The sequence below is a fragment of the Giraffa tippelskirchi genome, chromosome 2, assembly GCF_054371585.1.
Source record: "Giraffa tippelskirchi isolate mGirTip1 chromosome 2, T2T-mGirTip1v1.2.pri, whole genome shotgun sequence".
NCBI classification, from domain to species: Eukaryota; Metazoa; Chordata; class Mammalia; order Artiodactyla; family Giraffidae; genus Giraffa; species Giraffa tippelskirchi.
Window position 1 is genome coordinate 168,533,624 of NC_137276.1, and position 23,774 is coordinate 168,557,397.

Below are 23,774 nucleotides of genomic sequence, written 5' to 3' on the forward strand. Positions count from 1 at the left end.
AAAATGGTATCATTTACAAACTTAGGAATTTCAGTCTTTATTCACTTATCTGGATATAAATTGTAAAACTAGTGCTAGCCCAAATTCAGCACTTGTTCTAGTGAGTCCTATTGCTCAAACTCTTCTACCCAGTGAGGCATCTGCAGTTAAGCATTCAGTTTATCATTTATAGAGCACCCCACATCTTCCCTACCACATGCCAACTATCTTTTGATAGGTTTTACTGCCAACCCCTGATAAATGCTTTCTGAAAGTCTAAATAAATTACTTTTACTGGTACTCCTCATACACATTTGAATATAACCTTTGAGAATAATGTTGACTACTATTTATACTCTACCATGTACCAAACACTATGCTAGGTTGTTTATACTATCTTATTTAATTCTGAAACTCTGAAATGTAGATGCTATTATTATCATTTTACATTTAAAAAACTGAGACTGAAAACTCAGAGAATGTTCCCAAAGATATATTACATATATAGGTGGTGAAGGTCAGAATTCACATCCAGGTTTTTCCAAAACCTAAGTGTATTGAACAATTACCCAATTACCTAAAAACAGAATACTACTTTCTTCCAGGCACCACTGATTTGAGTGTTTGTTATAAATTAGGCCCACCCTGAAGGGGATTAAGACGTACAAACCTCCAGTTACATAATAAATAAGTCTTGAGGATGTAATATACTGCATAAGGAACAAGGTCAATAATATTATTATAACTTTGTATGGGGACAGATGGTTATTAGACTTATGGTGGTGATCATTTCATAATGTATGCAAATATAAAGTCATTATATAGGACACCGGAAACTAACATATGTCAACTTTGTTTCAATAAAAACTTTTTAAATAAATAAATGGTTTTTATTTATTTAAAAATGCTAAAATATATTCTCACAAATTATGATACTTTTAATATGTATTTTCACAGCCTGACCTGTTAAAAAACTTAGAAGATTATAAAGATATTTACATTTAGTGGATAAATGAAAGCTTTGAGCATTATGTAAACCTGATACTGAAAATATTGTATTTGTCACATATCTATCAATTTCAGAATATTTCATAATTTTAATAAAAAATGAGAGAATGCTGAATTTATTGCTTCATTCTATAGATAAGATGAGGTCAGCAATTTAAAGTGAATTTTCTAAATTACATAGTTAATAGAAAAGTTGAAATTAATGTATTATGAAATTAATGTATTATGAAATTAATGTATTATGTGTGTATTTCTGTTCTACTTCATTACTGAGCTTAAACATGAATATATTTTTTTAAAAATAGAAACAGTTCTCCATCAATCTCCTTCAGAAAAAATATATCTTTATGCACAGTAATGATAATTAAAAATAATAAACATTTTTGTTTTCCAGAAAGAAAATGCATAATTTTTTTTAAATAAATAAAGAAATCATGTCCACTTTCCTGTAAGAAAGTCTACAGTTTTCATCACTTACTCTGAGTCCTTAATGGGGTAAGAATCACATGGGAAATGAGCCAATCTTCAAGGATAATGGCTGGTTTTACTTTCTTAACTCTAGAAAGGTTCTGTCTGCTTCAACAAGAAAAAAACTAAGGGCTGAACACCTTTCTAATGTCTTCCACAGGATTAAAAGTATATTCAAACACCTGGGTTTATTGTGGTTATTACTGTTGCTGTTTTTTTATTTTCATTCTTGTAACTGGATCATCCAATACTCTGATTCTGAAGACACAATTCCAGCATTTTGAGAACTTGTATAAACAAAAGACTTTAAGGCATCTGCAAAGCACTTTTCAAAGTCTATTTCTTTTTCACTTAATTTGGGCCTTATGCCCTTAAAAAGATATAACCAAGTGTCATGAAAATCGAGTCTTCAGCAAATTTGTATAATCTGAAAACATAATTAAAAAAAATTAATATATGATGACTGGAAACCTGAGAAAGAAGAGGAAAGGAGAAAGAAGATATTATTTGAGAGAAAGGCGTGGAGAAACCAGATAAAATTCTACCATAGTTTTGGAAAATGGAACTGAAGAAGGAGAGAAACTGCACAGCCATCACAAGCTGTCTCACTAGACAAAGTGTGGTAAAGAAGGGTCAGTGTTGAAGATCTGCTTGCAAATACTCCTCTATTTATTCTATCAACTGGGTATTAATTTTGCTTAATAAAACCCTTTCATAAAATGTAAAAATATATCCTTGGAGAGTTAAACCTATAGGCTCTTGATATCTTCACTGTGAGTTACCACAATTAGATTGTGTACAACTAAGAAAACCTAGCGAGAATAGTTTTAACAAAACATGAAACACTTCAGAGCAAAAACTGTAAAGATCTCTAATACAGTCTAACAACAGAATGACTGAGAAGGGTGGAATGATGAGACACTAAGGAAGGGTACTGTAGTAAGAGGAAGTGAAAAAATACCTACTTTACAATTTTGCCACAGAAAAATAAGAGGTTATGACCTAATGATTTCAAAGTTTCCTTCCCACTCTATAATTCTATGAGGGTTATTATGCAAAGAATAAATGTTTTACATACCAAATTATAATATACTATAATTTCCTTCCTGGAATCTACACCATCCAACTATTAAAGCAAAAGAGTTCTATTTCCTACCTCAACAACATAAAAGAGGAAAATGTATCAAAACTAGTTCCAGAGGACAAAAGAGCTAATAAATCAACAGTGCACCCTTCAATACTGTGATCATCAGTATTTGATAAATGATTGAATGAAGTCAGCGGTCCAAAAGAGATACAGATGTTAGAATGATCCAGAATCTTTCCCCAGAAATACACTAAATAAGAACCCCCATCAATCAGAGACACCAAAAGTGAAGACAGGAAAGAATATTTCCCTACCAAACAAAAGGCGTTCTCCTTCCCATTTCCCTTTGCCCCCCATCCACTTGTCACCTTACTACAGTTGTTCCTTGAGTAACACGCATGGGGCTGAGATTCACAGGTCCACTTACATGCGGAATTTTCCCCCTCTAAATAGAGTAGCTGTATTTTTATCTTACAGATCTTCAAATTAACGAAGTATGAGGAGAAGTGTGTGTTCCATTAGAGGTCACACACATGGAATCAAAACACTAGAGTTTGAGTCTGATTCTACCCAACGGCTTCAGCTTCTGGACCTCGGGTGAGTCGTGCATCGACTCCCTGGTTTCTGAGGCAGAGACAGCAATAAGTGGATTTTCCACTGCGCGAGGTCGACACCCCTAACCCTTGCGTGGTTCAAGGGTCAACTGTACCTTCCTTTCCACCTCTGAATCGTCCACCAGTCAGCTCTGACTCCATCCACAGTCGCCTCTGCAGACCTACCCCACAGAGCGTCCCTTTCTACCTGCTGTTGTGCTTAGTCGCTCAGTCGTGTCCAACTTTTTGCGACCCCATGGACTGTAGTCCGCCAGGCTCCTCTGTCCATGGGGATTCTCCAGGCAAGAATACTGGAGTGGGTTGCCATTTCCTCCTCCAGGGATCTTCCCAACCTAGGGATGGAACCCAGGTCTCCCGCTTTGCAGGCCGATTCCTTACCGTCTCAAACCACCAGGGAAGCCCTGCTGGTCTCACTTAAATCACTCCACTTAGAATTACCCACACCTGCTGCTTCCATCCGCCTGCTTCTACCGGCCCCCTAGCACTTTCAGGATAAGGCAGCGGGTTGCACAGCGCAGCCCATTTTCCCATAGAATAAGAGGATCTGTTCGAACACGACTTGGAGAGGGTTGTGCTTCTGCACCCCCAAAACCAGAACTCCTCCCTTTCCCCTCGGGCGTCCTCACTCACAGCGCACAGTGTGGAAGGCGCAGCGAGGCTGCTTCTCAAAACTGCCCCCTAACTTGAGAACTCGCTCGCGGCTGTCAATATGCGAAGGTCCAGCTGCTCCATTCATCCTTCTCCTGCGGCTCTGACTTTGCTTCGGCCGCTAGCTCCCACTACCAGTTGCCAACTCAGCCTGAACCAGCTGCGCTTGCTGCTGCGAGCGCAGCCACCACGGACTCCGCCCCGCGACAGCCGAGCGCCGTCCCACTGAGCGCTGATTGGCTTCCTGGAGAAGGGCGCCCCGCCCCTTGACCGCAAGGCTCCTGGTCCCTGCGCCAACTTCACGCGTTGCGACGCACGCAGCCCCGGGAGGCTGCGCTTCTGAGGTAACGCGCTAGGAGCCTGGTTCTTTGGTGGAGCGACGCGCGGCGGGAATGAGGTAGCCGACTTGAAGTGACGTCTGGGGAAGGAGCAGGCCCCGGTATACCCAGAGGGCAGGACCACAGGCTTCTGGACCAAGTGACCGGGCTTTTAGGAGCTCTTAGAGGGAGAACCGGCCTTTTTGAGGAGATGTGTGTAAACTGAGGATGGGTAGGGGCGGAGAGTGGGCACGAGGCCTGATGTCTTGTCTGAGGCCTGGTAGTGCCAAAGCCGCGTCTAGAATCCGGAGTAAAGGAGTCCATGGCCTCAGAGCGCCTTCTGTGGACCTGACTGGAGGCGACGCTGTTACCTCAGCAGTTGTTGTTTGCCCTTATGTTCCTGAGGAAGTTCCAGGTGGTATTAGGACCGAGATGGAGGAGGGGGAGGGGTTGAGGGGGGGTTTTAAGAAGGAGGGATAAAGATTCAGAGTTAGGAACTGCAGATATTTAGGATTAGTTGCAGCTAGGTTGCATTGGGTTGCCGTCTTCATTTCTTTCCTTCACAGAGATCCTTGGCGTTAAGGGCACGGCCTGGAAAAAAGAGATTCCCAGAAGATCAAGGCCAGAGAGCTTTTGCTGTGGTAATTGGGTAATAGCATTAATTATTGAAAAATAATGTCTTTTGTTTTTTACCGCCTAAAACGTTCATGACGTTAAGGGTAAAGTTGACAGATATGCTGTATTAGAGGAGAAGCACCCAAGAGAAAGTTTACAAATAGTTGCCATAACAGCGGTGGCTTTTCAAGGTGATTGAAAACTCCCTTTCTTAACTGCTACCTTCTCCAAATTGTCATGTATTATTCCAGGCAGGAAGATGTACTTGGCAGCCTCAGCGTATCTGCTTGTCTAAATTCTGCCCTTTTAAAGTGTACTAAGGCTGTTTCCTGTGGTAGTCAAGCACTCGGGTTCTGGAGCCAGAATCTTTGGGTTTGAACCCCAGTTTCATACTCCACAGAGTGACTTGTGCGAACCAAAGTTAGGTATGCTCATCAGTAAAATTTTGGGAAAAAAATAATGGTACTTATAACTTAACACTTTTTCAGAGGATTAAATGAGGTAGTACAAGAAAGCATTTAAAACAATGCCGTAAAGTAAAAGCTCTCTGAATGGTTAGTATTTTTGAGATTTGACTGTCATGTAACATTTTAGGGCCATCTTTGGTGGCTGCCTTCTTTTCCAGATTTTAAATTATTCTAAGAGGTATTATTTTGTTTACAGCTTAGAAAGCTTATTCATGGAAGCCCAGTCTTCTGACTCTATATGTTTTTCATTCTTATCATCTATATCATGTATTTGGCATTTAACATTTTATAGAATTAAATATTTTATTTTACATATTTGTATATATGAGTTTGTGGACACTTTTCTTTCCTAACCAGAATGTGAGCCGAGAATCTGTCCTATATAAAATCTTGGTGACCCTTACCTCTGTCATAGAGCTGTGTGCTTGTTTGTTGATCATGATAATGTTTCAGTAATGTTTTTTTGTGTTAACCAGGGATCAAGAACAGTGTTATAAGTCTGTTTTACTTTAAAAAGGCAACATATTAAGTACCTACCACCCACCAAGTACTAATCTATCCTCTGGGAATATAGCAGTGAATCAAAGAGATAAGAAGGCAGCCACTAGGAATGGAATGAGTTTTGCCCTTGTGAGGCTTACCTTCTAATGTGAATTTTCTCTAAACATATATTTAAATAAACTATATTGTACTAGCTAGCCCAGGAAGAAACAGATTAATGAACTAAATAGAATCCAAAAATATATTGAAGTGACATTTCAGGTTGCTTCTCTCGTATCCATTCATGATAAATTACCTCAGGAGTTTATGAAAGCTATGTGCATTTGTTCTTTTTTCATCAATCTGTAACTTCATCTAACTTTATAGCTTCCTATCATATACCACTCAGAAAACTAATTTACATATGTTTTGAAGGTTAAGTTGTAAGTAAGTGAAGATATAAGTAAAACAAAATCATAAAAAATGTAGAAAAATTTAGGAGATTATATTTTATCTCTTAGGGTAGGAAGGACCTTTGTAAGCGTGACACCAAAAAGGTAGAAGTCATAGAGGGAAAAATTGTGATACTTGACTACATAAAAATTGTAAATCTGTGGTAAAACGTAATTAAACTTTAAAAAATAAACGGCCAACAAGGATAAAGTGTTTATGAAAGTGAAAGTGTTAGTCCCTCAGTCCTGTCCAACTCTTTGCAACCCCATGGACTGTAACCTGCCAGACTCCTCTGTCCATGGAATTCTCCAGGCAAGAATACTAGAGTGGGTTGCCATGCCCTTCTCCAGGAGATCTTCCCAACCCAAAGATCACACCCATGTTTCCTGCATTGCAGGCAGGTTCTTTACCTTTTGAGCTACCCAGGAAGCCAAAATGTGTTTACAGGCAACGTAAAAGATAAAGGGTGTCTAATCCATGTATGAAAAGCTTAAAGCTTCTACAAAGGAATAAGACAAGCTAATAGAAAAATTAAGGGATGTAAATAGAAATTATGTAAAAAAAGAAATGGCCAGTAAATGTGAAACATGTCAAACCTCCCTAATAATCAAAGAAACAAATTAAAACAGGATGGTATCATTTTTCACCTAGCAAATTGACAAAAATGCAAAATATAACATTATTTACTATTAAAGGCTTAGTAAAATGAGCACCTTCAAACATTGTTGCTGGAAATATAAATTGGAACATCCATTTTGGAGAAAAGTTTATTGTCTAATGAACAAATTTAAAAATATGTATCTTGCCATCCAGCCATCTGACTTGAAGGGAGAAATTCATCCCACAAAGAACTATCATGAGTACATAAAAGTACATGTACTATCAAAGTACATGTACTTTGTTTTTTTTTTAATTTTTTTATTGTTTATTAATTTATTTATTTTAGTTGGAGGCTAATTACTTTACAGTCTTGTAGTGGTTTTTGCCATACATTGACATGAATCAGCCATGGGTTTACATGTGTTCCCCACCCTGACCCCCCTCCCACTTCCCTCCCCATCCCATCCCTCTGGGTCATCCCATTGCACCAGCCCTGAGCACTTGTCTCATGCATCAAACCTGGACTGGCATTCTGTTTCACATATGATAATATACATGTTTCAGTGCTGTTCTCTCAGATCGTCCCACCCTCAGCTTCTCCCACAGAGTCCATAAGACTGTTCTATGCTCTGTGTCTCTTTTTCAAGACATGTACTTTGATAGTCATTGTAGCATTCCTTATAATGGCATGCATTCTGAATAACTTCCAGTAGAGGAGATGCTTAAATATATTTTGATGCACTATTATGAAGGAAGCATAGCATAATACAGCCATTGGAAAGAATGAGATTAACTCTGTCCACTTTCTTGGAAAGTTGTATGCATTCTATGTGCCAAGAGTTGTGCTGGGCTTTTTTAAAAAATATTTCCAGAAAACTTGTTTTTTAAATGATTTATATTTTACCTAATAAGGAATGCTTTCTGGATGCCTGTATTATGACCAAAAATGTGAACTGTGGTGCCAGTTATGAAGAATAATAGCTTAAAAAGTGAGTTAGAAATAGGTTTTGGGAAATATGTTTCGTGTTTTTTACTCTTTTATGTGGGAAGGGATATAATGAACATTGAAATGGAAATTTGAGTCATGTTGATCCGTATTTGAATACTTTACAACGTGGAGGAGGGATGGTGGAAGGATGAAGGTTTCTTCTTCAAACTTTACTTTTTTTTAATCTGTAAAGTGGAGATGATTAAAGGCTCTGACTCCTAGTCCTGTTGTAAGGATTAAATGAGATAATACTTATGAAAGCACTTCACATGATGCTTAATTCAAAGTAAACAATGTTATGTTAGCCTTTATTAATTATAAATAAATAACATCTATACTTTTTTATGGTTTCTTTGAGCTTTAAATGCCTTAAAACTTTTTCTAAAGAAAAAGTTTAGCAACAAATTAAATTAGGATATGGATTTTTTTTAAGATAATTGATTTTGTTTACTATGCTATTTATAAACAAGCTTCAATTATTTTACAATAAAATTTCTGAATTATGTGTTGGGAATCCCCAAGACCAACTTCAGGTTCAGTGATTTGCTAGGAGGGCTCATAGTTCTCAAGATATAATTATATTCACAGCTATGATTTATTATACTACAAGGACACAAAATAAAGTCAGCAAAGGGAGAAGGCACATGAGGTGAAGTTCAGAGGAAAACAGGTGCTCTCTTCTAAGAGAGCCTTATCCCAATGGAGTCACACAGGATAAAGCTTAATTCTTCCTGCAATTAATTGTGATAACATGTTGAAGTGTAGTCTACCAGGGAAGCTCACTAGCAACTCAGTGACCAGAGTCTTTATTGGAGGATAGTCATGTAGGTGTCCTCTGCTACCATATACCAGAATTCCAGACTTCAGGAAGGAAAGCAGGTGTTCAACATAAACCACATTGTTTTTACAAACTGTTTAGGCCCAGTGAACCACACTCATATTAAGAAATTGGTGGAAACCTCCTGAAATCCAAGTTCTTAGACACAGCCAAGAGCCAGCCTTATAAGGAGACCTTTGAAAATGATAGCAGTCTTAGGCCTGTATTGGGCTTCCCAGGTGACTCAGTGCTAAAGAATCTACCTGCCAGTGCAGGAGATGCAAGAGATGTGGGTTCAAACCCTGAGTCGGGAAGATCCCCTAGAGCAGGAAATGGCAACCCAATAGCAACTCCAGAATTCTTGCCTGGAAAATTCCATGGACAGAGAAGCCTGATAGGCTGCACATAGGGTTTCAAAAAGTCGGACATGACTGAGCACACATACACACACAGGCTTGGATTAGCTCTTTTCTGCACACTTTCTCTTTTATGATAAAAGAAAATGAACTCCTAACCTAGGATTGTTGTGCAGATTAGAGAGAGTGAGTGTGACACACCAAGCACAGTTTCGGACTCTTAGTGAGTGCACAATAAGCAGTACCTACTGTAGCTGTTACATTAAGGTATAAGAATCTTTAACTGGAGAAATCCAAGTTTCTTCCTATAAGGAAGAAATGAGAGACATCTACCTTTCACTTTTCAAACCAAGCAAAGCTATTACCATTTATGTGTTTCATAAGTTATTTAGGGGGTGACCTAACTAAGGACTGTTGACCTTTGTCTTTCTGATTCTGTTAAATATAGGTAGTATGAGAAATGAAGCCAACAGGTACAGACCCAAGAATCTTATCCCTGGCTGCTGAAGTTGCAAAAAGTCCTGAGCAGAATGTCCCTGTTATACTGTTGAAGTTAAAAGGTAAGAAAATCTTTTTTGTGATAGGCTAATTTGTTTAAGTAACAAACAAATTCCATCATATTAGCATTTGTTTTTAATTTGTTCAGTGAAATCTTAACATTGTGATAAAGCAGTGATTTCTTCCTTTTTAATGTATTTTTAGTTTTCATTCAACTTGTAGAAATACAGATAGCTCTTGGATTTATTGAGCATAAATAAGTATATCTTATTTCCTTTCACCTTAGAAATAATAAACAACACACCTTTAGGAAGCTCAGAGTTGAAGAAAATCAAACAAGATATATATTGTTATGATCTCATTCAGTATTGCCTCTTGGTCCTCAGTCAAGATTGTTCTCGTATCCGGGGTGGTTGGACTACAGTTTCCCAGCTAACACAGATATTAAGGTAAAATGAAGCAATAAGTGATCTTTTTGTTGAGGGATATAGTAGTAGATTCTTATTTTCAAATTTGCTTTCTTTTCTTAAAATCTCGCTAACAAACATTGACAACTGCTTCCATGGTATGTTATGGATGTATATTGTTCCTAACTGTACTTGTGAGTATTTCACTGTCTAAAATTTCACTCCATAAGCTCTGCAAAGATGGTGATCTTGTCTCATGCTCACCACTGAATCCCAAGGACCTTATAGACTCTTTATTGACTAAAGAATACGGAAGAAACAGATTAAGACACTGGCCCTATACTGGAAAAACTTAACAGTAGAGATGGGATGACAATCATGTGGATTTATCATACAAGGCAGAATGAAAGAGGTGCTGAAATGAAAGGCATTTCAGGAGAGATACAGAAACTATTCATTTCACAGTATATTGATTTAGCTATCTCAAAGTTATATTTCATTAGTAACCCAAATCATGCCAATAAATTTAGAAGCAGCATTTACTGATCTATTGCCATGCTAGAAATTAAGAGAAAAAGAAATCGAAATCTTTTTTTATATAGGAGGCAATAAAATAAGCCAGATGTTCTCAGTGTCTAAGCCGCTTCCTAATTAAGTAGCTGAAAATATGCAGTACTAATTGGATCTTAGTTTTTGAAACTGCTTACTCATAATTAAAGATAGATAAAGGCCAGATTCAAGGTATACCATTAGGTATAACTTAACAACTGTATGTAATATTTTTATACCTTAATTTTCAAGATTATTTCCTGAAGTAAATAAAGCCTTATGTCTTTGTTGTTTTAGATATGTTAGCTCATGGAAATATTGATTGAGCTAGACTCTCAGAAGTAGACTCCAAGTCTCAAGAAATCCACATGTTTGTGAATGTACAAAAATGTATTTCATTTATTAACATTTTCAGTAAAAATAGTACTTTTAATTAACTTTAGAAATGAAAGGGAAAACAGAAACTGATGCATGTGGGTATAAATATCTTGACCCTCAGAACCAATATGCAAAAAAAAAAAAGACGTATTGGTTAAGTTTTTAGTATACTCGATATGTAGTAACTGTTACACAGGCCTCAAGCATCAGTACTTACTCATTAGAATACAAACATAGAGACCATTCTTGGATTGGGGGCTTTTTTTGGTATTAGTTTGCAGAAATACTTTTTATTATTGAACCTTTTGAATATAGTCATTTCATACCTAGGGGATGACTTTATGTATGGTTTCAAGAGGACCCATTTCTCTAAATGACCTTTCATTGTATGCTGTGGAATGTGTCTGCTAGAGTTTTTGCTGTTTGTCCTTCTGATGTAGGGAATATGCAGTCAGATATTTTGCAGGTTTTAGGAAAGGAGATCTCTTGGAAAGAATTGGTATAAAATTAGAGTGTTCCATTTCCTAATCTGTCCCTTGTAGACTAATACTACCCTAGCTATTTTTCAGCTGTCTGATGTCTAAAATGTATCAGTTAACACATATGTTATTCCTGAGTTAAATTCTCAAGGTATTCTATTGCTTTTAGAGTGTGTGTAGCCCATTGACTGAAAACTTGCCTCTTTCTCTTGTGAGCCAAGTGTATTTTGTTTCCTGAAGAACTGACAAGTAAATTTTTAGAAAATAGACGTCCTAGCTCTAAGTACAGGCAAAATTCACACCACTGTTTACTTGTTAACAAAGTTGTTACACTAACTGTCCATTAAAAATTCTTTATTGGCTTGACAACAAAAGAAAGATACTAAAAATTCTCATTAAGACACAGTGTCTAGAAGCCTTAGCATTTGTCTAAACTTCGTAATTGGCACAAACTGAGTCACAAACTTATGCTCTTATTTCAGCCATTGCTGTGTGGGCTTGGAACCAGGAGAAGATGCAGAAGAATTTTACAATGAATTACTTCCATCGGCTGCAGAAAATTTTCTGGTTTTGGGGAGGCGATTACAAACATGTTTCATCAACGCAGCTAAGGTATGTTTGTTTACTTAGGGGTTTGTGTTTTGTAGCCAAACTGTTTAAATCTTGAGATGATATCCCACATTCTTTTTCAGATGTGCGGTATTTTGCTGAAAGTATAATTAGAGTGGCTTCCAAGGTGGCTCAGTGGTAAAGGATCCACCTGCCAGGCAGGAGACATGGCTTCAATCCCTGAGTCAGGAAGACCCCCTAGAGAAGGAAATGGCAACACATTCCACAATTCTTTCTTGGGAAATCCCATGGACAGAGGAGTCTGGTGGGCTATAGTGAATGGAGTTACAAAAGAGTCGGACATGACTTAGTGATTAAACAACAACTAGAGTAATGGATTGGAGAAGGCAATGGCACCCCACTCCAGTACTCTTGCCTGGAAAATCCCATGGACAGAGGAGCCTGGTAGGCTACAGTCCATGGGGTCGCTAAGAGTCGGACACGACTGAGAGACTTCACTTTCACTTTTCCCTTTCATGCACTGGAGAAGGAAATGGCAACCCACTCCAGTATTCTTGCCTGGAGAATCCCAGGGACAGCGGAGCCTGGTGGGCTGCCGTCTATGGGGTCGCACAGAGTCGGACACGACTGAAGCGACTTAGCAGCAACAGCATGTTGGTAGTGGAGTACATAGTGGGACATACATAGGATTTTATGGCCTAAACTGAAAACTTTTTAAAATATACATATACATATATGAAGACATGCATAAATATGTGTACACACACACACATACATATATTCTATGTTTAAGAATAGAAAAGCACCTATGCCAGAATTTTGAAGTGACTTAGGGGTAAATTTTGGTAACCAGTCTCAGAGGCCATGAATTTAAGTTTGACATTATCTGATGGACTTTTAAAAGAAAGTAGTAATTTTAGGAACCCAGCAGTATCCTTTGAGATTGGTAGCAATGACGATTATGTACCCTTTCTTTCAGTGAAACTGGCTAAGGCAGTTTATTGGACTAAAGGGATTCTTGACCTAATGTGACACTTCTTTCTTTTTTGATTGTTGTTACATTTGTTAGTACATGTCTGTTTAAGCACCTGTCTAACCCTGCACTAGAATAATAGGAAGAAAATGCTTTCATTATTATAAAGAGTAACCATAGCAATCATAGTTTTGCTGTTATTACTTCTATGCCATAGTACATTCAGAATGTGGATGAGATTAATGGCCTTTATATTAACTTTGCAGTAAAATTACATGGCCAAGGAAAGGCAGAACTGTGAATGTATTCTGTTTCTTATTTCCCACTTTGACACATACTCTAATCTAGAATAATTCCTCACTGTACTTTCCAGAAGGAAAGAAGCAGAAAAAAATTGTCATTTATTTGTTGGATAAATATTGATTTAACTATGTGTTTGAACTGTTTTAGACACTGGGTGTATAGTATATAGTGGGTGTATAGTGGAGAGCTAAATAACATTGTCTCATGCTCTCATGGAGTCACAGAGTAGAAGTTGCAACTGAAATACACTAAATGCTTTATATGCTGACATCTATATGTTCATATTGCAGTGATGTTCAACCTTGGCTGCATACCCAAGTCAGCCACCTAACTGTGTAAAAAGTAGATGTCTAGACTTTTAACTTTGGAGATTCACATTTCTGTATGTTTGGACTAAAACCTGTGCATAGGAATATTTTTAAAACTCCGTAGATGATTCTTATGAATGACTGGTATCGAAAATTCCCTAGTGTATCAACTTGTAGTTCTTATGCTTCTTATATTGTCCCATTTGACCTCTGGATAGCAACCACTTCTGTTGAGTAGATATTACTAGCCTTAACTACAGTTTTATAAATTAAGAAAATAAAAGCTTCAAGATTATGTACCTCATAAAGAGCTAAGATAGATCCAAAAACCATGTCCTAAGACTCCCCAGAGAGAAGTCTATCTTTTTATTAATTAAAACAATTACAGTAAAGTCAATTTGTGTGTGTGTGTGTGTGTGTGTGTGTGTGTGTGTGTGTTAAGGGTGAAGACAAAGATGCATTACTACACTTTTTTGAAGTTGTGACTGATTCTCTCTTCTGGCTATTGGGAGGCCATGTTCAACTCATCCAAAATGGTAAGAGAAAGATTTTTAATGTAATTCATAGTCATTGTAGAGTCACCTGCTAACAGTTTGATTTTTTTTTTTTAATAAATACTTCATTAAGTACAGATAAATACAGTTAAATAAAAGCACGTTGAAATAACCCCATACACAAAAAGTAAAGGCAAATTTGGATGTTTCAGCTTTAAACAGACAACATTGACAATAAATTACATTAAAGGGAATATTGCTGAAATAAAACTTTCTCCTTAGCTTTTTCTATGTAGCAAATTTAAGATAAGGCTTAATAACTTTAACAGTTTATTCTAGGGGAGAAGTTTTTTATGTTTGTTTCGAAGATTACAGTTGTATTTTAGACTTAGTGTGACAGAAATGCTTATGTAAAGAGTATAGATATGATTTAACTCACAAACTAACTCTTGAGGTAAGATTAAGCTTTTATATGGTGACATTTTACTAAACTAGAAAGTTACTTTATAGGCTATTTCTATATATACATTGAAAAATATAAATACATGTTAGTTTTATGTTTCCTTAAGACTAGAAAGTAATCCTTAATAATAAGCGTGATAACATTCCTACCTTCTTGAAAGATTTACTCTAAGAAAATTGTAATATATCGGAATAATATAAGAATATTGATACTTTCAGAAAGTAAAAGTTGAGCTGAATATTAACATTTTATTTTTTACTTTCAGAATTATGCATGTACATCGTTTACAGAGTCAGAGAGTTCCATAAGGAGTATTTAAAAACACACAAACACAGTCCTTGGCCCTCACACCTCTCTCCATTTCCCATTTTCCAAAGGCAATTACTTTCAAGCTCAAATACTTCCTTTTTTAAAAAAAACCCATTATCTGTTCATTTCCCTTTATGGAAAAAATATTATTATAAAATTCCCTACTATAAGAACTATTTTACCAAAATGTAAAGAGCTTAGCTACACTATGGTGCAATACTAAAAACCTAGTTAAAAGAGAGACCACAGGAGAGAGAATGCTTGAAAAAAGTTTTAAATATGCCATATTCCTTTTCAAAATAATAACTATAACAAAAGTGACACTATTTCTCAGGTCAATCTGTCAATTTAAAACACCAATAAAATAGGTATTAGATAGGATGTCCAGTAAGTTTTTCTCTCAAAAGAACCACTTCCTTGGAGAAATGGCTGACTGTATATAGGTATGAGGTAGAAAATATACAAGATAAGCTAGAAGTATCTTGAATACTAGATAGGAAGGAAGCAGTCAAAGTCTGTTAGGATTTTGTGAAAAGGACTCAGGAGCCAACATAAGGAGGCTTCTGCTAGCCAGAAAATGGGAAAATTGAACAGTAATGAGGGTAATAACTACAGTGGATTAAAACACATCAAATATAGTGAGATTATTAACTTTAACCTTTTACTATGGGAAGTAGAATAGTTTGATTAAACCCTATGTACTCATCACTGAGATTCAATCATTATTAACATTTCTGTAATCTTTTTATTACTTATTTCCTGCCACAATTAAAAACAGTTAGCATTAGAGTCTGCTACGGAACCAATTCATTTTGAAAACTGGTAATAAATAAAGAGTCCATCATTTATACTGCCTTTTCTTACATATTGATGAGGAAAATTTTTTCTTTATAAGCATATTCCAGCTAATAAGTGAGAAGGGTATGATAAAATCATGCTATTTTGCAACCTTTAGTGAATTAATTATCCATCACTGTCAACATCTCAAAAAGAGAGACAATCAGATATGAAGTGCCTCATTGTAATGGCTCATTATAACCTCACACATGACATGTATATAACAAAAATTCAAACATGAATCATTTTGGTCCTGGAGCTCCAACTACCAATTTGTAGAAGGTCAGAGAAACATTAAATTACACCAGAGAAATGCAGTTAGCAAAAGTAAACTGTGGGAAGCTCAAAGGACAATTGACATAATTTTGTAAACAAATAAACTGCAAGGGGAAAATGGGTAGAGTAGAAACCCATAGGTTAAAAGAAATTTGAAAGATAACCAGTTACATTGTGTGGCTCTTGTTTGGATCCCAGTTCAAGTAAACTTCTGAAAATTCACACAAAAATAGCAATGGTAGCAGTGACTGGATGTTTGATAAAATCAGGGAATCATAATTATTTAGGTTAGATAATGGCTATATTTTATTTTTTAATAATTCATACATAATATTTTGGGAATATGTATTGAAATATTTCTGGATAAAATTATTTGATGTCTTGGATTTGCTTTCAGATAAAATGGGAGGCAGGAAGTAGATGGGGTAGGTGAAACAAGATTGGCCATGAGTAGATCATTGTTGAAGCTGAATGACTAATACATGCAAGGTCATTATATTATTCTTTCTACTCTTATGTATGTTTGAAACTTTAATTGTAAAGTTTAATTTTAAAAAATTGGCAAATATCAGTTTTTGTTGGGAGACCAAATAGTTATCTGACTGCACTTGAAAACGATATAGGGGCTCCAAAAATAAATCATATAATAATATAAGATAAATGTTATTAAAGTAGAATAACTTCAACAAAGTACTTTATCATATTTTTTCCAAAATAGAGAAGATATATAAACACTGCATATTACATGATTTCAGTGAATTCAGAATTAAAGAGTTGTTAATAAACATCTTTAGGTAGACAAAAATAGAAAAATAAACTTATCCCAGCTACAGAGAATTTTTTTGCTATTGAAAAATAGAAAATAAAAAACCATAAACATATTTAATAATATCAGAAGTTGCGTTTTGAAGTTGTTAGATTTTTAAAAATGGTATCTAGTGAAGTACTGGATTATGTAAACAGAAATGAAGAACAGTAATTAGTATGTGAAAGAAATCAAATATGTCCCCTCAGGAGACTGAAAGAGGAAAAAATGTGTAGAAGCTAGGATAGTGTTCACAGAGCTGCCATGCCATAATACCTGATCCCACTTTAATTAAAATTCTGGTCAGTTAATGAACAAAGGACTATTAACTGACATTTAATGGGAAGCTATGCTATTTCTAGACAAACCTAGATAGTGTATTGTCACCCTGCTTATTTAACTTATATGCAGAGTATATCATGCAAAATGCTCGGCTGGATGAAGCACAAACTAGAAATCAAGATTGCTGGGAGAAATATCAATAACCTCAGATATGCAGATGACACCACCCTTATGGAAGAAAGCGAAGAAGAAATAAAGAACCTCTAGATGAAGGTGAAAGAGGAAAACTGGCTTAAAACTCAACATTCAGAAAACTAAGATCATGGCACCTGGTCCCGTCATTTCATGGCAAATAGATGGGGAAATAATGGAAACAGTGACAGACTTTATTTTCTTGGGCTCCAGAATCACTGCAGACTGCAGCCATGAAATTAAAAGACACTTGCTCCTTTCAAGAAAGACTGTGACAAACCTAGACAGCATATTAAAAAGCAGAGACATTACTTTGCCGACAAAGGTCTGTCTAGGCAAAGCTATGGTTTTTCCAGTAGCCCTGTACAGATGTGAGAGTTAGACCATAAAAGAAGGCTGAGCACCAAAGAATTGATGCTTTGGAACTGTGGTGTTGAAGAAGACTCTTGAGAGTCCCTTGGACTGCAAGATCAAACCAGTCAATCCTAAAACAAATCAACCCTGAATATTCATTGAAAGCACTGATGCTGAAGCTGAAGCACCAATACTTTGGCTGGCTACCTGATGTGAAGAGCCAATTCACTGAAAAAGACCATGATGCTGGGAAGGATTGAGGGCAGGAGGAGAAGGGGATGACAGAGGACGAGATGGTTGGATAGCATCACTAAGTCAATGGACTTAAGTTTGAGTAAACTCCAGGAGATAGTGAAGGACAGGGAAGCCTGGTGTGCTTCAGTCCATGGGATCACAAAGAATCTGACATGACTTAGCAATTGAACATAACAACAACCCTGTTCTAGGACATTTTACAACAGTCTGTGAGAGAGTTGTTAGTTTTAACTTTACAGAGGAAGAAGTAAGATTTTCTGAGAGGTTAAGTGACTTGTGTAAGCATGTAGCGCCAGGTCTTCATAACTGGCTGTTCAGAGCCTAAAAATTACAAACTGAATACTCTTCTGGGTAGTTAGTGATTTTTATTATTATTTAAGACAAGGTATTAGCAAATATGGTACATTATATAACAATTAAATTTTTAAGTACATGAGCTGCTGATTATAATCATCTGAACTATTGCTATTCCTTCATATTCTCTTTTTCACAGAAAATGTGATTGTCTTCACTGAAATCACTGAAAGGAGACTTAGTTTTAGGATATGTTATATTTTATTTTTAATTTAAGGGAAGATAATGATACATTCTTAGCTTAGTATTTCTTTATTTGTAACTGTCCATAAAAATGGAATAACTGCCTTATTATGGTTATGGAAATAACCATATATAACTTTACTGCAAAGTATATCAAGGCAGGAAGTTTAGCAGAAATGCTTATGCTTTGATCTGGTTTTAAAAAGACAAGTAAATCCCAGTTGTATCATCATAGAATCGTAATCTTTCTTTTTTCTCTTTTTTTAGTACTGCAAAGTGATCATTTCTTGCACTTACTGCAAACTGATAATGTTCAAATAGGATCTACGGTCATGACTATGCTACAGAACATACTGCAGATCAATAGGTGACTTGGCTTTATAAAATATATAGAATTTTTTATTTTTGATTAGAAGCATTACCAGTTTTTCTAAAATCAGTTGTATATGACTTGTACATAACATTTAAGAAGCTTTGTTATTACCATTGTATTTTTTAAAAATGAATATAAAAAATATAAAATACTGTAAAAGACTGAAAGTTTTATTACCGAATTTGTATCTTATTTCAGAACTTAAGAAGATGTTAGCCCTATTTCAGTCTTAGAGGAGAAAAATTACTGTGATATCTGAAGGAAAATATTGGGATCACAATAATAAATGACTAATCAGATAGCATCACTGACTCAATGTGCATGAATCTGAGCAAACTTCAGGAGATAATGAAGGACAGGGAAGCCTGACATGCTGCAGTCCATGGGGTTGCAGAGAGTCAGACACGACTTAGTGACTGAACAATCATGTACTTATTTAGCAGACTGCAAGCTCAATATTTGCCAAGTGCTATGCCCTTCTAGAGTATAAAAGAAGTAATAGACAAATTTTCCCAGGTTAAAATAGAAAGGCAGAGCAAACACTGTTGAAATCATAGATTTTTTTCAGCTCATTATGGATTTATTAAGCATCTATCATTGGATTTATAAAATTGATTAAGATATGAACCTTATCTTCAAATAGCTTACAGTATAGTGGAAGAGACTAATACATAAACACAATTATATTACAGTGTAATAAGGTACAGTGTTAATTAAGTATTAAGAGGAGCTCCTAAACCAAACTGAAGTGGGGGATACTTCCAGGAGAATGTAACACCTGAGATGCAACTTTAAGGATGAGAAATTAACCAGTGAGGAGAAGAGAAAACAGTATTTCTAGGCAGAGGTAACAATATAAGCAAATGCAGAGATAAGAAACAACATACAGAATGTGAAAAGTAGGCTAGAGTTCATAAGACAAGATATCATGGAAGAGAGAGCTACACAGAGAGAACCCCAAAGATCTGCAGAATCCCCTTCAAGTTTTCAGTAGAGTATTGATCAGCACAGGCATTTGAGGAAACTACTCGATGTCTTGGAAAACAGTAATCCAAAAGGATTAAAAGGAGCAGTACCAGAATTCTGGCTCACATAGAGCCAGAATGCTGCCTGATTCCAGCAGCAAAACTGAAAAACTTCATGAAAAATGGAGTATTAGGTAGAGTACTCAGGGTAGTTTCATCTTGGTAGTGGGGGATGATAGCACTAGACTGAGCACTATCATGGATCATCTGAACAATAAAAGCAAGATCTGAAAGGATCAAATTATTTCCAGTCAGTTTCACTTCATCTGGTTATTGAAACTGCCTATATCTTTTTTTTTTTTTTTTTTTTTTTTTTAGCATATCTTATTTATTTATTTATTTATTTTTTTTTTTTTTTATAAATTTATTTATTTTACTTGGGGGCTAATTACTTTACAATATTGTAATAGTTTTTGCCATACATTGACAAGAATCAGCCATGGGTTTACATGTGTTCCCCTTCCCGAACCCCCCACCCACCTCCCTCCCCCTCCCATCCCTCTGGATCATCCCACTGCCCCGGCCCCGAGCCCTTGTCACATGCATCGAACATGGAATGGTGCTCTGTTTCACATATGACAATACACATGTCTCAATGCCATTCTCCCAGAACGGCCCACCCTCACCTTCTCCCTCAGAGTCCATAAAATTGTTCCATGCATCTGTGTCTCTCATTCTGTCCCGCATATAGGGTTATCGTTACCATCTTTCAGATTCCATATATATGCATTAGTATACTGTATTGTTGTTTTTCTTTCTGGCTTACTTCACTCTGTATAATGGGCTCCAGTTTCATCCATCTCAGTAGAACCGGTTCAAATGTATTTTTTTTAATGGCTGAGTAATATTCCATTGTGTATATGTACCACAGCTTCCTTATCCATTCATCTGCTGATGGACATCTAGGTTGCTTCCATGTCCTGGCTATTGTAAACAGTGCTGCGATGAACATTGGGGTACACGCGTCTCTTTCAATTCTGGTTTCCTCGGTGTATATGCCCAGCAGTGGGATTGCTGGGTCATATGGCAAAAACTGCCTATATCTTAAAATAGTGTACAAAGGCAGGAAGTTTAGCAGAAATGGTCATACTTTGATTTGGCTTTAATAAGATGAGAAAATCAAACTTGTGCCATCATAGAATCTCTGTTTTGATCTCTTTTTTCCCCCCTCTCTTCCTTTAGTAATAAAAAGTAATCATTTCTTGCAGGAATCATTTCTGCAAACTGATGATGTTCAGATAGGATCTATAGTCATAACTGTATAAAAGTCTAGAAAATATAAACTAATTTATAGTGACAGAAGTATAAATAAGGTGCCAGGGAGGGTAGGTGGAGAACGAGTATGGTGAAACAAAAGGAAACTTAAGGGGTGATAGATATATTCATTATCTTTATTGTGATCGAGGAGTGTCAAAACTTAACCAAATTATACATTTAAATATGTGCAGTTTGCTGTATATCGGTTATACTTTAATGAAGCTGGTCAAAATAAAAAATCATCAGGTCTTAATGAACATTTTGATATGGAATGAAATAAAAGATGAATTGAGGTACGATACCAAGTTTTCTATATTGAATAATAGACAGCAGTATCAATTCAGTTCAGTTGCTCAGTCGTGTCTGACTCTTTATGACCCCATGGACTGCAGCATGCCAGACTTCCCGGTCCATCACCAAATCCCAGAGCTTACTCAAACTCATGTCCATCAAGTCAGTGATGCCATCCAACCATCTCATCCTCTGTTGTCCCCTTGTCTTCCCACCTTCATTCTTTCCCAGCATCAGGGTCTTTTCCAATGAATCAGTTCTTTTCATCAGGTGGCCAAAGTATTAGAGTTTCAGCTCCAGCATCCATCCTTCCAATGAATATTCAGGACTGATTTCCTTTAGGATGGACTGGTTTGATCTCCTTGCAGTCCAAGGGACTCTGAAGAGTCTTCTCTAACACCGCAGTTCCAAAACATCAATTCTTTGGCACTCAGCTTTCTTTATAGTCCAACTCTCACATCCATACATGACTACTGGAAAAACCATAGCTTTGAGTTGGCAGACCATTGTTGGCAAAGTAATGTCTCTGCTTTTTAATATGCCTCCTAGGTTTGTCACGGCTTTTTTCCCAAGGAGCAAGCATCTTTTAATTTCATGGCTGCAGTCACCATCTGCAGTGATTCTGGAGCCAAAAAAAAAGTCTGTCACTGTTTCCATATTTCCCCATCTATTTGCCATGAAGTGATGGGACCAGGCGCCATGATCTTAGTTTTCTGAATGTTGAGTTTTAAGCCAGCTTTTTAAGTCTCCTCTTTCACTTTCATCAAGAGGCTCTTTTGTTCTTCTTCACTTTCTGCCATAAGGGTGGTGTCATCTGCATATCAGGTTGTTGATATTTCTCCCGACAGTCTTGATTCCAGCTTGTGCTTCATCCAGCCTGACATTTCTCATGATATACTCTGCATATAAGTTAAATAAGCAGGGTAACAATACACAGCCTTGATGTACTCCTTTCCCAAGTTGGAACCAATCTGTTTTTCCATGTCCGGATCTAACTGTTGCTTCTTGACCTGCACACAGGTTTCTCAGGAGGCAGGTCAGGTGGTCTGGTATTCCCATCTCTTTCAGAATTTTCCACAGTTTATTGTGATCCACACAGTCAAAGGCTTTGGTATAGTCAGTAAAGCAGAAGTAGATGTTTTTCTGGAACTCTCTTGCTTTTTCTATGATCCAACAGATGTTGGCAATTTGATCTCTGGTTCCTCTGCCTTTTCAGATGGGAATATCTTTCCTTTTCTCCTTTGCTTTTCGCTTCTCTTCTCTTCCCAGCTATCTGTAAGGCCTCCTCAGACAGCCATTTTGCTTTTTTGCATTTCTTTTCCCTGGAGATTGTCTTGATCCCTGTCTCCTGTACAATGTCACGAACCTCTGTCCATAGTTCATCAGGCACTCTGTCTATCAGATCTAGTCCCTTAAATCTATTTGTCACTTCTACTGTATACTCATAAGGGATTTGATCTAGGTCATACCTGAATGGACTAGTGGTTTTCCCTACTTTCTTCAATTTAAGTCTGAATTTGGCAATAAGCAGTTCATGATCTGAGCCACAGTCTGCTCCCGGTCTTGTTTTTGCTGACTGTATAGAGCTTCTCCATCTTTGGCTGCAAAGAATATAATCCATCTGATTTTGGTGTTGACCGTCTGGTGATGTCCACGTGTAGAGCCTTCTCTTGTGTTGTTGGAAGAGGGTGTTTGCTATGACCAGTGCGTTCTCTTGGCAAAACTCTACTAGCCTTTGCCCTGCTTCATTCTGTACTCCAAGGCCAAATTTGCCTGTTACACCAGGTGTTTCTTGACTTCCTACTTTTGCATTCCAGTCCCCTATAATGAAAAGGACATCCTTTTTGGGTGCTAGTCCTAGAAGGTCTTGTAGGTCTTCATAGAACCGTTCAACTTCAGCTTCTTCGGCATTACTGGTCGGGGCATAGACTTGGATTACTGTGATATTGAATGGTTTGCCTTGGAAACGAACAGAGATCATTCTATCGTTTTTGAGATTGCATCCAAGTACTGCCTTTCAGACTCTTTTGTTGACCATGGAAGTTCGTAGTTCACATACTGTTGAAGCCTGACTTGGAGAATTTTGAGCATTACTTTGCTAGCATGTGAGATGAGTGCAGTTGTGCAGTAGTTTGAGCATTCTTTGTCATTGCCTTTCTTTGGGATTGGAATGAAAACTGACTTTTTCTAGTCCTGTGGCCACTGCTGAGTTTTCCAAATTTGCTGGCATATTGAGTGCAGCACTTTCACAGCATCACCTTTGAGGATTTGAAAGAGCTCAGCTGGATTTCCATCACCTCCACTAGCTTGTTCATAGTGATGCTTCCTAAGGCCTACTTGACTTTGCATTCCAAGATGTCTGGCTCTAGGTGAGTGATCACACCATCATGATTATCTGGGTCATGAAGATCTTTTTTCTATAGTTCTTCTGTGTATCCTTGCCACCTCTTCTTACCCAAAACAAATTCAATATTGGTTATGTCCAACATAGGCAGATATATTCAGCAGGCAGAGAAATAAGAGTCTATGCAAAGACTTGTACACACAAATGTTTATAGCAGCTTTATCTGTAATAGCCAAAGACAAGACAACTAAAATGTCCACTGATAGTGAATAGGACTTCTGGAAGAGATCTGGGCTAGAATTATGGACTTACGAGTTA

At 36.9% G+C, this 23,774-nt stretch overlaps 2 protein-coding genes across 13 annotated transcripts in view; one reads left to right on the top strand and one right to left on the bottom strand.

The window, feature by feature from the left end:
• EAF2 (ELL associated factor 2) overlaps positions 1-3,952 on the bottom strand; it is a 41,617-nt gene extending 37,665 nt beyond the window's left edge. The window contains exon 1 of the mRNA XM_081571850.1: positions 3,787-3,952. Within this exon, the coding sequence (XP_081427976.1) occupies positions 3,787-3,892 (106 nt within the window). The 5' untranslated portion in view covers positions 3,893-3,952. The remainder of the gene's footprint in view (positions 1-3,786) is intronic.
• Positions 3,953-4,166: 214 nt separating this feature from the next.
• IQCB1 (IQ motif containing B1) overlaps positions 4,167-23,774 on the top strand; it is a 45,983-nt gene continuing 26,375 nt past the window's right edge. For 2 of the 12 annotated variants that reach the window (XM_081571828.1, XM_081571820.1), the window contains exons 1-7: positions 4,167-4,243; positions 4,688-4,770; positions 9,346-9,457; positions 9,682-9,844; positions 11,691-11,820; positions 13,805-13,898; positions 18,434-18,533. In XM_081571828.1, the coding sequence (XP_081427954.1) occupies positions 9,358-9,457; positions 9,682-9,844; positions 11,691-11,820; positions 13,805-13,898; positions 18,434-18,533 (587 nt within the window). In that variant the 5' untranslated portion in view covers positions 4,167-4,243; positions 4,688-4,770; positions 9,346-9,357. Of the gene's footprint in view, positions 4,244-4,687; positions 5,162-9,345; positions 9,458-9,681; positions 9,845-11,690; positions 11,821-13,804; positions 13,899-18,433; positions 18,534-23,774 lie in introns of those variants that run through there. The other 10 variants (XM_081571829.1, XM_081571822.1, XM_081571826.1 and 7 more) reach the window with 7 other exon arrangements.